Source organism: Bufo bufo, chromosome 5 (genome assembly GCF_905171765.1).
Source record: "Bufo bufo chromosome 5, aBufBuf1.1, whole genome shotgun sequence".
Lineage (NCBI taxonomy): Eukaryota > Metazoa > Chordata > Amphibia > Anura > Bufonidae > Bufo > Bufo bufo.
The window spans coordinates 513,376,577-513,392,959 of record NC_053393.1 but is presented as its reverse complement, the minus strand read 5'-3'; the positions used below and the strand labels follow the sequence as shown (position 1 = coordinate 513,392,959).

The following is a 16,383-nucleotide window of genomic DNA, read 5'->3' as shown; positions in this document are numbered from 1 at the left end:
TGTAATATATGCAGTGTGTGTGCATGTATGTGTGTGTATATATATATATATATATATATATATATATATATATATATACAGAGCAGTGTATTGATGTGACACATAGAAGGTATAATACTGTAGATGCAGTGTTTATAGAAATATGTGGTCAGTTATGCATTATAGTCACTGTGAGGTACATGAGGTAGTGGTAACTGTCTGAAGTAGTATACATGAGTGAGCAATGAGTAAAAACAGGGCAAGGGGGGGGGGGGGGGTAAATGATGAAAAGTGGAGGACCTCCTCTTACCTCTCCATTCCAGTCTGTATGGATCAATACAGAGCTGCTTGTGAACTTTTAATACTTGCTGTTAGGGGTTGAAGGACCTGTGATGATGTCATCACAGGTCCTGGCAGATGTACCTTTGAAACCTAGGAACTACACCATTTTTGGTGCAGTTCCTTTGCTAGATTCTGCAGGACCTGTGATGTTGAAGATGATGTCATCACAGGTCCTGGCAGATGCACTGTTCTAACCTGGGAACTACACTTTACACTGTGCAGTTCCCTTACAGGACCTGTGATGACATCATCAAAGGTCCTTTAGCTTTAGAAAGGTAAACAGGAGTAATTAGGGGGCGGGGCCTCTCCTCCACTTCGGTGCCTGCCTGCAGCCTATCAGAGGAAAGGGAAGGGACACGCCTCTCCCTCCCCTGCACCTCCGCTGGCACAGACAGTTTACAATGGAGATGAGCGCAATGGAAGCGCTCATCTCCCTGTGCCCGGCGGCGGCTGCTCACTTGGGGGGGGGGGTCATTTTAGTTGGGGGGGCACATGGGGGGGCACAGCATGATGTAGGGGGGGCCGTGGCCCCCTCTGGCCCCCCCCTGGCGACGCCACTGCTGCTGGCACTTCACCTGCGCCCCCCTCCTGTCCGCAAATGGTAGCGCCCAGGGCACCCGCTCCTTCGGCCCCTGCCTTGTACCGGCCCTGCTCCCACTTGTTAAGGGACAAAAAGTAATGGGACAGAATAATAATCATAAATCAAACTTTCACTTTTTAATACTTGGTTGCAAATCCTTTGCAGTCAATTACAGCCTGAAGTCCGGAACGCATAGACATCACCAGACGCTGGGTTTCATCCCTGGTGATGCTCTGCCAGGCCTCTACTGCAACTGTCTTCAGTTCCTGCTTGTTCTTGGGGCATTTTCCCTTCAGTTTTGTCTTCAGCAAGTGAAATGCATGCTCAATCGGATTCAGGTCCGGTGATTGACTTGGCCATTGCATAACATTCCACTTCTTTCCCTTAAAAAACTCTTTGTTTGCTCTTGCAGTATGATTTGGGTCATTGTCCATCTGCACTGTGAAGTGCCGTCCAATGAGTTCTGAAGCATTTGGCTGAATATGAGCAGATAATATTGCCTGAAACTCTTCAGAATTCATCCTGATGCTTTTGTCAGCAGTCACATCCTCAATAAATACAAGAGAACCAGTTCCATTAGCAGCCATACATGCCCACGCCATGACACTACCACCACCATGCTTCACTGATGAGCTGGTATGCTTAGGATTATGAGCAGTTCCTTTCCTTCTCCATACTCTTCTCTTCCCATCACTCTGGTACAAGTTGATCTTGGTCTCATCTGTCCATAGGATGTTGTTCCAGAACTGTGAAGGCTTTTTTAGATGTTGTTTGGCAAACTCTAATCTGGCCTTCCTGTTCTTGAGGCTCACCAATGGTTTACATCTTCTGGTGAACCCTCTGTATTCACTCTGATGAAGTCTTCTCTTGATTGTTGACTTTGACACACATACACCTACCTCCTGGAGAGTGTTCGTGATCTGGCCAACTGTTGTGAAGGGTGTTTTCTTCACCAGGGAAAGAATTCTTCGGTCGTCCACCAGAGTTGTTTTCCGTGGTCTTCCGAGTCTTTTGGTGTTGCTGAGCTCACCGACGTGTTCCTTCTTTTTAAGAATGTTCCAACTTGTTGTTTTGGCCACGCCTAATGTTTTTGCCATCTCTCTGATGGGTTTGTTGTGTTTTTTCAGCCTACTGATGGCTTGATTCACTGATAGTGACAGCTCTTTGGATCTCATCTTGAGAGTTGACAGCAACAGATTCCAAATGCAAATAGCACACTTGAAATGAACTCTGGACCTTTTATCTGCTCATTGTAATTGGGATAATGAGGGAATAACACACATCTGGCCATGGAACAGCTGAGAAGCCAATTGTCCCATTACTTTTGGTCCCTTAACAAGTGGGAGGCACATATGCAAACTGTTGTAATTCCTACACCGTTCGCCTGATTTGGATGTAAATACCCTCAAATTAAAGCTGACAGTCTGCAGTTAAAGCACATCTTGCCCGTTTCATTTCAAATCCATTGTGGTGGTGTATAGAGCCAAAAATGTTAGAATTGTGTCAATGTCCCAATATTTATGGACCTGACTGTGTATGTATATATACACACAGTGGATATAAAAAGTCTACACACCCCTGTTAAAATGTCAGGTTTCTGTGATGTAAAAAAATGAGACAAAGCTAAATCATTTCAGAACTTTTTCCACCTTTAAAGTGACCTATAAACTGCACCACTTAATTGAAAAACAAACAGAAATCTTTTAGGTAGAGCGAAGAAAAAAGATAAAAATAAAATGGTTGCATAAGTGTGCACACCCTTAAACTAATACTTTGTTGAAGCCCCTTTTGATTTTGACTGATTTTGGCACATTTTGACTTGGCAAGATTTGCCCACTCTTCTTTGCAAAAACACTCCAAATCTGTCAGATTGCGAGGGCATCTCCTGGGCACAGCCCTCTTCAGATCACCCCACAGATCTTCAATCGGATTCAGGTCTGGGCTCTGGCTGGGCCATTCCAAAACTTTAATCTTCTTCTGGTGAAGCCATTCCTTTGTTGATTTGGATGTATGCTTTGGGTCGTTGTCATGCTGAAAGATGAAGTTCCTCTTCATGTTCAGCTTTCTAGCAGAAGCCTGAAGGTTTTGTGCCAATATTGACTGGTATTTGGAACTGTTCATAATTCCCTCTAGCTTAACTCTTTTGGAGTTGGAATATCTTTTGGAATTAAGGCCAAAAAGTTCAACCTTGGTTTCATCAGACCATAACACCTTTTCCCACATGCTGTTGGGAGACTTCAGATGTGTTTTTGCAAAATATTACCTGGCTTGGATGTTTTTCTTCGTAAGAAAAAGATTTCGTCTTGCCACTCTACCCCATAGCCCAGACATATGAAGAATACGGGAGATTGTGGTCACATGTACCACACAGCCAGTACTTGCCAGATATTCCTGCAGCTCCTTTAATGTTGCTGTAGGCCTCTTGGTAGCCTCCCAGAACAGCTTTCTTCTCGTCTTTTCATCAATTTTGGAGGGACGTCCAGTTCATCGTAATAGCAAGCAATTATGGCAAAAGAGAAAAGGGAGAGGCGCTCATAGGGTAGTAAGCGATGATACGCAGATAACGTGATGGATAGAATGTGCTCACCTTTGGGTGTTGTGCAGGTGTAAGCGCACAACAGGTTTAGACACACAATAGGTTGGGAGGGTGAGGGAGGTCCGTGCTGCCGGTACCCGTTCAGTCCCTTTGGATGGAGTTGCCAAAAACTCCTAGGGATTGTTAGGGGCGAGAAGAGTGATTTGTGTCCGAAAACACATGATAGGGTACCTCTTTGGCGCACAGGGACGACCACAGTGTCAGGTTTTTGGGTATAAATACTATTTATTGTTCAGTTGACAACGCGTTTCGGAGTTTATAACTCCTTTTTCAAGTCTTGGGGGCGCCAACAGCAAGGGGCAACAGGCAGAAGGTGGTCGGGTGGCTGGGGAATCCTTCTGATGTGTGCTGCTGCTGTATCTGGCGTCGCCAAGTGAGGGGTATGGTTTGAGAAAACAGGTATTTTCCTCCCAGCATGTGCTGCTGAGCTGATTTGCAGCCAGGAGTGGTCAAATACCGGACTGGATTTTAATTGCTGGTCCGGGTTTTGGCAGCACCTGGCTGTCCTTAAAAGAGGCAGCTGGGCTCAGCAGCAAGGTCTCTGTGCTAGGATCTGAGGCTTGTACCGTGCTGGATGGCTGAGACCTGTGTGTAGGGGAAGCAGGCCCCCTAAAAGCCTGCTATGGACTGCTGGAGGTAGAACTGCCAACAAAGTGATTTTTGCTATGTGGACTTTCCATTGTGTGTGAACTAACACCAAGACTGCAAAGTGACGTTTTGTTTTTGTCTTATATGTGAATAAACACAGAAGTTTGATTTAAGAACTGGTAATTTGCCTCTGTACTGAGTCCGCATACTCTGTCTACCAGAGTGAATCCCCACTTTATATATATTTATACAGAAATACATACTGTATATGCATACATATAATACATACATACAACACATACATAAATACTAGAGATGAGCGAATTTTTCAGAAATTCTATTCGGCTGGTTCGCCGAATTTTCCGAAAAAATTTGGTTTGATCCCAATTTATTTGTGGCAAATCGTGTTAAAAACAGCTATTTCCTGGCTGCAGAGAGCATTTATAGTGGTGTAGAATACTGTGCCTTGCAGTAACACGCATAGGGAGTCTGCTGTGGTAGTGAAACAGTGAGTCAGTATGACATGCAGATGACAGGTGTCGCTCTTAGAATCACTGCACACTTCACTTATTTGGGCAGTCACGTGGCCAAAACTGACCAAATAAGTGTGAACTCAGCCTTACAGGTCAATGTTAGCTCCAGGTATAAAGAACCGTGCAGAGGCCCAAGATCCTACTGTAGCGTGAAAGAGCGCACTCATTTTACACCGTCGTCAGCTGATTCCACATATATGTCTACAGAACCTGTTCTATTAAACTCTTATACAAGTAGAGCCCCCCGACAGAGTGGAGAGGGTGTGAGCAGTAAGTTTGTGTTGGCGTCATTGATTATTTTGCCCTTCCTCTGATCCGTCAGAACAATAACCCCCAAAAAACGGATCCTGTCTCTGGAGCATCCGCCTTCACTTGGTCAGCATTTGGTCAGTAATCCATCAGGATTGCTAAAGCAAAAAAAAAACAGGAGTGGATCCAAAACAGAGATGACACGTGAATGGAATATTTGCATGTCTTCTGTGTTTTGTACCCACTCCTGCTTTTGGCTACCAAATCATAAGCCAATTCTGATGCAAAATAGGGACCATGTCATGCAGGCTGCAAAGAAAAAGGGGGTCAGTCAGCACATCCCAATGCGCAGGGGCACATTGCTATGGCTGAGAACAACACTGTAAAACAAAACACGCAATGCAACAGCTCTCTGCAAACCAAATAAGTACAAAAATGCATAATAATTGCTAATGCTATACTTATAAATTAGAGATGCTTGGCAAATTAAAGCAGGCCCAGCATGCATGTGGAACCTACACTCCCTGAATTGTATGGTAGCCGTCATGGCACATAACAGGTAGAATTTAGTGTTAGGGTCCTGTCTTACAGAGATCACCTTGACGTGCAGCAGACGGGCTCAAATAATTTTGTACAAAATGATTTGCCAAGCATCTCTAATTTCTAAGTAAAGCATTAGCAATTATTATGCATTTTTGTACTTTCTTTGGTTTGCAGAGAGCTGTTGCATTGCATGTTTTGTTTTACATGTTATGCAGGCCTTGCTGGTGTTACATAGACAGGATCCGTTGTACGTCTCATTTTTCCTTCCTTCTGACAGATCAGAATAAGGGTCAAATAAATGATGATGTCAGCCAGGCCAAAAGGCAAAATAGTGGCCCAGTCATGAAGTGGGGAGGGTGGGAACAGCATGAGAAGGCCACAGAGTGGCCCTATGACATAGTGGTGAGGTGGAAGCAGCATGAGGAGACCACAGAGTGGCCCAATGCTTTAAAAATGCTTCAGAACATATAACTGCACTGCACAAGGGCAAATAAGACATATAAATATTCCCTTATAATAAACCCCGTTAATGACTGTATCAAACAGCACTTTTGAAACAGAACGGTTTGCTGGAATTACAGAGCTGTATAATGGCAATATGGATCAGTCAGTGCAGGAAGGTGTAATAGGATTGTTCCTACCTATTACTCAGGCTGTAACCTCCCCTACTGAACCCTGTTCTGCTTCAATACTGTGGAAGGATTCCAATCTATCCTTTCCCTGAACTTCTATACAGCAAAATAAAAGTTTTAAAGTCTTTCCTAGCACTGTCCCTAGCGCCTGCTGACGCCTCTCCCTGCACCAAGTACACTGGAAAATGGCTGAATCCAAGATGGCTGAGGTTATTTATAGGGCTGTGACATCACAGGGCTGGCTGGCTGCTGATTGGCTGCATGCATGGCATTGTGGGTGATCCCTCGTTCCCAGAATTCTTTGCTCCATGTCCTAACACGTGAAGCAGCCATTTTCGGATCAAATTCCACTTAGTCAACTTCGATTCACTCATCTAAAATAAATACATACATATACCACCTGCATACATATATATTATACATAAATCAGCATACGTACATCACTCGCCAAGTCTGTTGCAGCTTGGGCACTCCTGAAGACAGCGCTGTCCAGTGGGTTGTAGCAAGGCTTCTTACCCTTCATTTCCTTGAAATGTTCCTTGTATTTCACCTGAAAGAAAAACATTTGTGTGGATTCTGTAAATGACCTTACCCCAGTACTTAAAGGGGTTTTCCCATCTCAGACAATGGGGGCATATCGCTAGGATATGCCCCCATTGTCTGATAGGTGCGGGTCCCTCCATTCATTTCTATGGGGCTGCCGAAAATATTGCCGTCTGCCCCATAGAAATAAATGGGAGCATAGGCCGCGCATGCGCAGTGCGCTCCCATTCACTTCTATAGGAGCAGCGCTCCCTGCTTCGTTCTCGTTGTAGGTGCGGGTCCCAGCGGTGGGACCTGCACCTATCAGACAATGGTCATTTTCTGAGATGGGAATACCCCTTTAAATGGCTTTACGTTTAGGGTACTTTCACACTAGCGTTTTTCTTTTCCGGCATAGAGTTCCGTCCTAGGGGCTCAATACCAGAAAAGAACTGATCAGTTTTATCCCCATGCATTCTGAATGGAGAGAAATCCGTTCAGGATGCATCAGGATGTCTTCAGTTCAGTCTTTTTGCCTTTTCAGGACGGAGATAATACCGCAGCATGCTGCGGTTTTATCTCCGTCCAAAATTCCGAATCAGTTGCCGGAATGCTGGTACGGCATTAAAGAGGACCTTTCACCAGAAGAAAGTATCTAAACTGACTATACAGACGTGTAGAGCGGCGCCCAGGGATCCCCCTGCACTTACTGTTATCCCCGGGCGCCGCTCCGTTCTCTGGTTATAGCCTCCGGTATGTAAGTAGTTAGGCTCCACCCAGGGGAACCTGCCGCAGTCTCTTTCTCCTATGCTGTAGCGCTGGCCAATCGCAGCACTCAGCTCATAGCCAGGCTATGAGCTGAGCGCTGCGATTGGCCAGCGCTACAGCATAGGAGAAGGAGACTGCGGCAGGTTCCCCTGGGTGGAGCCTAACTACTTACATACCGGAGGCTATAACCAGAGAACGGAGCGGCGCCCGGGGATAACAGTAAGTGCAGGGGGATCCCTGGGTGCCGCTCTACACGTCTGTATAGTCAGTTTAGATACTTTCTTCTGGTGAAAGGTCCTCTTTAATTTACATTGAAATGTATTAGTGCCGGATCCGGCATTAAAACGGATCTGTTCTTGCAATGCATTTGTGAGACAGATCTGCATCCGGATCCCTCTACAAATGCTGTCCGTTTGCATGCAGATTGCCGGATCACTCTGCCGCAAGTGTGAAAGTAGCCTTACAATCGACCTCAATGGAAATTCTAACAAATCCAGATGGATCTCATTGACCTAATAGGATCCATAAGATCACCATCCGGTCAGCAGCCTACGCTAGTCTTGCCATCAAAAAGCAACAGAAAGCCGATGTGTGGACAGAGCCTTAAAGGGAACCTGTCACCGGGATTTTGTGTATAGAGCTGAGGACATTGGTTGGTAGATGGCCGCTAGCACATCCGCAATACCCAGTCCCCATAGCTCTGTGTGCTTTTATTGTGTAAAAAAACTGATTTGATACATATGCAAATTAAACTGAGATGAGTCCTGTCCCTGACTCATCTCAGGGACCGGACTCATCTCAGGTTAATTTGCATATGTATCAAATCAGTTTTTTTACACAATAAAAGCACACAGAGCTATGGGGACTGGATATTGCGGATGTGCTAGCGGCCATCTACCAACCCATGTCCTCAGCTCTCTACACAAAATCCCGGTGACAGGTTCCCTTTAAGGCGGCCAACCTGCTGACCTGCCACCAACTTTTTTAATAAACCTTTTGCAACTCTGAACCCCACGACCTAGTTACACAATGTGGAGGATTTACCTGACTGGTGATCTTTGACATTTCTTTTGCATGTTCGAAATCTGGTCTTCCCAAGACCATGGATTCTTTACTCAGGTCACCTTTGGCTTTTTTATAATCCACCTATATCAAATACGGGACAGATGTGGAGCATTTCATTAGGTTGTAGCAAATCTTCAGAAGGAAACCAACACTATACCGGACATACAGTTTTATAAGCGACAGAAAACATGTTCTAATTTCTTCTCGTAAAGATTCAGTTAGAACCAACAACTGAGCACCATCTGTCCAAATTTTCATAGACAATGGGTCAGATTTACTCATTTTGAAGACACAGTAAACTTATGGGGTAACGCATAACAAACGCTGTGCAGAATTTTGACCCAAAATGTTGCATCTTAGACCACACCCCTTTTCAACAATTTACGACAATTTCTAGGTGCATTCACGTTAGTAAGTGTGGGCCAACGTGGCTCGAACAATTTCTAAAAACTGGTAGCAAAGACAATGGGATGATTTTTTCATGTCTGGTATTTTTGAGGTCAGCTTTGACAGGGGGGCAGTTTTTTGTGACCTATGTCGCATTATGTTTTAAATCTTTAGCTATGTCCATTCTTACACCAACCGCCCACTGGAGTGAGACTGCCCAAAAATGTTGTGACATTTTCAAAAAGTTGTAATTCACTGACTTGAAATCGAAATCCTGGCCAAAAGCAGGGAGCCAGACAAACGTTACTCTCCAGTGTTACAAACTGCGGTGCATGGTGCAAATGGCTCTAATTTCATGGTGCACGTGGTTAATAAAGACACAATGGGGGTCATTTATGACCAAAGTGACGCCACGCTTTGGTGTATATTTGGTGCACATTTTGTCGCAAAGGTGACTTGCTGAAAAACCTGCGACTTCTTCCCCTTCCACACCGTGTACGCCAGTTCTAAAAACAAAAAAAGAGGGCATGGGGTGGGCGGGGAAGAGGCAGACCGGTCTCATTTAGCATTTTCTATGTAAGTTTTTTGCATAGAAAATTGTCTAAATCTACGACGGAAAGAGAGCTGGGGTAGATTTAAGGCTGTTGGACGCCAGCCGGGGAGCATTAAACCCCAGCAGAGGGGGATTTCGACCAGCGTTTAAAAAAAATCCAAATAAATGACCCCAAATGTTTCAGAAAATATTTTAGAAAAGGGGCACAAAAACATTTCGGGCCAGATTTATCATTACTCTGACAGCTCACTCCACTTTCACATATGGCTAAAGTCAGTTTTAGCCAAGTCAGATTTATGATCGGCCCTTTAAGACTGTAATAAATGTGGTTTGACGGTAGCAGTTTATCCGTCAGTAAGCAGCTTTACAAAAGTCGCACATCTTTACGAAAAAGTCGCACATTTTTATGAAAAAGTCGCATGTTCTATTAAAAAGTCTCATAAGATAAGCATGGTCCTCACTGGAGTGAAATTGCGACTTTTTTGCAACTTTTTTAAATAGTCCCAATAGTAAATCTGTCTAGAGATTCATTTACATAAGAAAACACGCCCACTTTCAGAAAACTGCCAAGCATAGTGCAGAGCAGAAAAAAGTCGCAAATTTGTGCGCAGTTTTAGCGTTTGGGACTTTTTTTGGGACTTTTTCACTCCATTATTCTGACCTGAGCTAATGATAAATCTGGCCCATCATCTACGAATGTACACCATACTTGCCTACAGAGCTCCAACTGCCACAATGTTACTACTCGAGATACGTGATAATATTCTTGCTGCCTACAGCTTCCGCTAGTAGAGAGCTTACAACAGACTTATATAGCTCTCATTAATTGAAAAAAATAAAATCAGAAATCCTATAGTAAATGACATTCTTTCCTAACAAAACTAGAACCAGCCCTGTACCTCACATGAAACCAGAGATCTCCCCATGTATTGCTCTAATTGCTAACTGCTACATTTATTTCAAGCTGACACCTCAGGGGGCGTGTCCTGTCTCTGGGGTGTGCCTTTTCTGCAGCAGCTCAGTAGACATGTCCTTTCTAAGGGGGTGTGTCCTTTCTGCTGCAGCTCTGTTTCTATCACAGCTCAAGGGTCACGTCCTTTCTCATGCAGCTCTCTCCCTATAACAGCTCAGGTTTCATGTCCTTTCTGCTGCAGCTGTCACAGATTCTAACAATAACTGGAAGGATTGAACTGAGCATGTGCAACCACCTACGGTAAGTAGGTGGATTTGCACATTCCACATGACCATACGGATATAAACACCAAGGGGGCACCATTATAATGAAGTAACGATAATATCTCACAGCGGGAGAATTATTGTAACAAAGTCGTTTTTCATGCTGAATGACAACAACTGTTTAAATGTCCTATTACAGCCCATGGACATCATAAAGAGGGTTCCCAGAACGGCCATTCTTTAAAATGCCTGGCATGTAGTGCCATAGGGGCAACTGTGTGTCTGGTCACGGCTCCCCCAGTGATAACAGTTGACTGGCAAGGGTTACAGCAACCTTCATTTTAAAAAGGGATTACCCTCATGAGACAACCCCCAAAATATGATGAGCAGGCTTTTTTTTTTCTTTTTTTTTTCTTTTCTTTTTTTCATTTAAAGGGCTTGTCTTAGAATTTAAAAAATTCTCAGCAGAGCAGACAGAATTACAAAATAAAGACTACAAAAATGGAGGGACCTTCATCAGATGCTAAACGTTATAATTTCTTTAATAAGTCTGTCTACTTCCCTGGGAATAAAAAAAAAATAAGCTGTCCGATAACCCCTTCACGGTAACTATTTGGCTATGTGAAGGGAAGTAGGACATTTTTAGCTTTGTATCAAAAAAATGAAGATAGATGAAGATTCGAATGATTTGCCAATCTCAAATGCCCATTATTAATATCTGAACATACATTGTATTATTAGCCAGCACTGTTAATTGTTACACATTATTGTTGCTAGGCAACAAACCTCTTGTGATACAATTGTATCAACTATAAATCTAGTCAAATTTCAAATCATGAACAGCGATTCCCTCTCCCGCTAAGGGCTCATGTACACGACCATAGCCTGTTTTGCGGTCTGCAAACTGCAGATACGCATTTTGTGGAACAGAAAGTCCTGGCCTCTACAGAACAACCCTATCCTCGTCCGTAAAACGGAACGGACATACGGAGGTGGACAGCCCACAGTGTGCTGTCCGCATCTTTTGCGGCCCCACTGAAGTGAATGGGTCCACATCCAACCCGCACAAAATGCGGATGAGGAAAAAAATATTATGTTCGTGTGCATGAGCCCTAAGGGAAGCCTGCAAAGGGCTTGTTCACATCTGCATTAGAGGAACAGAAAAAAAAGAGCAAAGAAAGCTATAAAAGCAAAGCATTAAGCGGATTCAATGATGGATACAAAAGGAACACCTTCCGTTTCTATCCGTCATCCAGAACATATGACTATAATGTTAAAAAAAATGAAAGCTTTAGGGCTCATGCACACAAACGTATTTTCTTTCCGCTTCGGTTCAGGGTTTTTTTTGTGGACCGTATGCGGAACCATTCACTTCAATGGGTCCACAAAAGCAATGGAAGGTACTCCGTGTGCATTCCGTTTTTCCGTTCCGCAAAAAAGTAGTGCATGTACTATTATTGTCCGCAAATCACGGCCCGAGGCTCCATTCAAGTCAATGGGTCCGCAGAAAATACGGAACGCACACGGAACACATCCGTATTTTGCGGATCCATACTGTAGAAATGCTATGTCCAGCCCATATTGCTCATGTGTTTGGTGATTAATCAGTTACTGTTTCCGTATACAATTTGCAAAAAACGGATCAAATACGGAAACCATACGGATAGGTTTTGTGCAATAACGGAACAGAAGAGGATTCAAATCAGAGGAAAAAAAACTTCAGATGCGGAACAACTGATCCGTGAAAAATGGACCGCAAAACAACAACGGTCGTGTGCATGAGCCCTTATTCTATCATGTACCCGTTATTTTTGACAGAACAAAAAGTCCTCAGAGAAGACTTTTTCCTATGCAAAAAATGGCAGAAACCTAAAGGAGCGGACACCAACTGCATAACTGATGCTCAAAATCACCCATTTAAACAAAGTGAATTTTTAGATTTTTCCATTCCTCTGACTGAACAGAATAATGGAAAAGTCAATGCAGATGTGAACAAAACTTCTCCAATCCCTAAAGTAGATTGATAGATATGAGAGAGAGAGAGAGATCGATCTATAGATCTTTAGATAGATAGATAGATATGAGATAGATAGATAGATAGATAGATAGATATGAGATAGATAGATAGATAGATAGATAGATAGATAGATAGATAGATAGATAGATAGATAGATAGATATGAGATAGATAGATAGATAGATAGATAGATAGATTACATTGCTTATGATCTTGGAAATCTCTGTAGCCTTCCGTATGTCTGGTCTGTTCATCACTTCAGTGTATTTGTGGATGTCCTGTGCATTTTTCTTCTTATAACTTACCTGCAAGAAACAAAACATCATCAGGCCAGGGTCTTACACAAAAATGTTTTTTTTTTATTTCTCTAACTTATTGGAAATTCTAATGTTTTGATGGAAAGGAATCCGCAATATAATTTTTTTTTTTACTAATTACAACCAGATATTGATACATATTCCTTTTTTCTAAGCTGTTTTTATTGTATTTTTATTGTATTTTTATTGTATTTTCTGTACCTGCTTTCGTGGGAGTCCATCTTGTCTGTGCAGCTGTTGACACCATACAGAGATTTACTTTATGGGTACGTCCACATGCTGGATTTTGATGCTGTTGCTCATTTTTTGATTGCTCGCGGTTTAGCTCCATTCAATGGAGCTAAGCCGCGAGCAGATCTGTGGCAAACACCCACTGTGTCTTCCAGCACTGTCTATTCAGACACCATGCAAAGAAGGAACATGTCCCTTCATGCATGTGGCTACGGCAGGAATTTTGGCATGGAGTCTGCACCAAAATTCCAGCAGCATAAACTGCCATGTGAATGTCCCCTATAGTAGCCACATGGACCACAGGAATATATAATCCGGAGGTGACTCATACATCTTTGTGGGCATGCTCTGTGACATGTGCAGAAGTCACTGTGCAGGGAGGGGGAGGAGGTGAGCTGTGACCATGACCCGCTGTCAATGGCGGATCGTGTGTTATCTATATATAGGTGCTAGCTGTCATCGTAAGCCTATTATTATACTTCATAGTGATCAGAGTGTTTTTAATATATAGTGTCATGGAAAGTTAAAAAAAATTAAAAATTCTTAAAAATATGCTTAACATAACATTTATTATATTATTATATTATATATTTTAAACAGCTACTTTTCTGATGACACATTTCCTCATAATCAGCAGATATTTAAAGACGAGCAAATCCTCCCACGCTATCGGTTTTCCTTTGGGGGTTGTCGTATTATAACAACTTATCCCCTATCCTAGGATAGAGGATAAGTGTCTGATCGGTGGGGGCTCAACCACTGGGGTCCCGACAGTCACGAGAATGGGGCAACTTGTTTGCCTATTTGAATGGAGTGGCGCACATGCTTGCATGTCCACCGGTTCATTCAGCTCTAGGGAACTGCTGGACAAAGCCGAGTACAAGTGCTCAGCTATCACCCGCAGCCCAATAGAGTTCAATGAAGCAGTAGTGAGCATGTGTGTCCATCACTCCATTCAAACTGGGGAACCCAGGCCCCTGATCAGCTAGGGCCTCAGCAGTCCGACCCCCGCCGATCAGACACATAAGTTGTTGTTATGCGAAAACCCCTTTAAAAGATTTTTCTGCCAAAATGCTAAATTCCAGTATTTTGATACCTTTACCTCTATATCTACAGCTCCATCCAAAATTCCTTAGCCCCTTTATTGCTCACAGCTCAAAATATGAGTGAAAGTAATAGGCCAGCTAGATATTTTTAAAGGTTAATTTTTTATGATTGCATTTTACTCATTTTGGGATAAAAATATTTTTTTCAATTGGTTTCAATTTATTAAAAACATTGAACCATTCTGTCACAAAGGGTTAACTGTTTGTCTAGCTGCGTGAATCGTACTTTTTACTTTCACTTTGTGCTCTAATAACCCTCATCTCTAAATTACTAATTTGAGGCTGACCTCCGGCAGGCTGTTCCGGCGGGTGAACAGCCTGTCGAATACATCCTGCTGCTAGTGAACGTGTGCCCCCGGACAACATGTAGTAACTTTTTTTTTCGGTGGCCTCTCGGCATGCGCTACCGTGCTGCCGCCGGAACTCCGCCCCCGCCCCCATTATAGTCATAAGGGACGGAGCGGCAGTCCGGGGGCACGCGTTCACTAGCGTCATGACGGATCCGACAGGCTGTTCACCCACCGAAAAAGCCTGCCGGAGGTCCGTGCCGCTAGTGTGAAAGTACCCTAAGGCTACATTCACACGTCTGTGGTGTGTTGCGGACCCGCAAATTGCGGGTCCGCAACACACCAGCCCGTCACCCCCATAGAAATGCCTATTCTTGTCCGCAAGCTGCGGACAAGAATAGGACATGCTCTATCTTTTTGCGGAGCTGCGGACCCAAAATCGGGGCCGCGCTCCGCAATTGCAGCTGCAGACAGCACACTGTGTGCTATCCGCATCCATTCCATCTCCATAGAGAATGAATGGGTCCGCACCCTTTCCGCAAAATTGCGGAAAGGATGCGGACCCATTTTGCGGACGTGTGAATGGAGCCTTAACCACATGCTCTATTAGAGCATCTCAGCTCTGTACAGAGAAAAGGGTATAATATTTGTAATAAAGACCAATTAAAAAAAAGATTTTAGCTCAAAATGAGTGCAATGCAATAATAAAAGACTGCCCCAAAGGTGTACATAGCCTTTAAGGATTGGTAAAGTATAGAAATTTGTTGAATGTAATGTTTATGTTCTTGTCTTATCTTGTTACGCTTTGAAAGTAAGGAAAATAGAATGGGGGTCATTTATCAAAGGACAGTGTTCTATGCCAGCACTTGATTGATCCTGCGCTGCTGGAGGATTGGCCTAATTAATGAAGAGGCACAGGCATCCTAAAAAAAATTAGGGGCATCCTCCATGCGCCTGGGGTGAAATATACTCCAATCCCTGACTGGAATAGATTTCTGACATCATTTACGCCTGTTTCCATGTGTAAATGCTAGTGAATTTGGCCCCTAATACTCCTCAGTGATGAGGATCAGTGATGGCCAGTTCGCAGTGTTCGCCAGCGAACACATGCAGGCTGCCATCTTGACTCACAAGTCCGGCGATGCACAGGTAAGTCCTTACCAGTGCCGGGAGCCGGTCTGAAATCAAATGCGGTCACAGGGAGCAGGCAGTTCCGAGAACAGCCCAATGAAGGCCCCCGGCGTCTGTTCTCGGAACTGCCTGCTCCCAGTTACCGCATTTGTTTCAGACCGGCTCCCGGCACAGGCACAGGTAAGGGCTTACCTGTGCATCGCCGGACTTGTGAGTCAAGATGGTAGCCCGCATGTGTTCACTGGCGAACACTGCGAACTGGCCATCACTGATGAGGATGGCATAAAAATGTAGTGCCACAAAAATTTTTGTTTAGAAGTCGCAAAAAGGGGACTTTTTTTACACCAATTTAGTGTTAGTAAGTGACCCCCAATAGATTTATTATTGTTAGAGTGAAGTACATCCCGCCACACTAACATTTGGAACATTGCTAAAAAAAAAGTATCACTATTATGTCTTTTTGTATCTGTTTTAAATAAATGTGCTATTGTGCAAAAGTTACATAGTTAATATGGTTGAAAAAAGACTCAAGTCCATCAAGTTCAACCAGGGGATAGGTGGGGATGCGAATTTTAGAAAATGGGGAATGAGACCCAGATTTCTAAACATTTTCATAAGCATTAATGTCTTACTTTTTAGAATTCATCTAAGCTCTTTTTAAAAGAGTCCACTGTTCCTGCTGTGACCACGTCCGGATGTGACTATACCACAGATTTACAGTTCTTACAGTAAAGAAGCCTTGACGCCACTTGAGACTGAACTTTTTATTCTCCAGACGGAGG

General features: G+C 43.5%; 1 protein-coding gene across 7 annotated transcripts in view; it reads right to left on the bottom strand.

The window, feature by feature from the left end:
- The window catches only part of NEBL (nebulette), a 277,903-nt gene that overhangs the window by 66,672 nt on the left and 194,848 nt on the right, over positions 1-16,383 (bottom strand). For 5 of the 7 annotated variants that reach the window (XM_040434438.1, XM_040434443.1, XM_040434441.1 and 2 more), the window contains exons 8-10: positions 12,730-12,834; positions 8,377-8,478; positions 6,482-6,592 (exon numbers count right to left, since the gene is read on the bottom strand). The exons of the other annotated variants lie outside the window; for them this stretch is intronic. In XM_040434438.1, the coding sequence (XP_040290372.1) occupies positions 6,482-6,592; positions 8,377-8,478; positions 12,730-12,834 (318 nt within the window). The remainder of the gene's footprint in view (positions 1-6,481; positions 6,593-8,376; positions 8,479-12,729; positions 12,835-16,383) is intronic. 7 annotated transcript variants of the gene reach the window in all.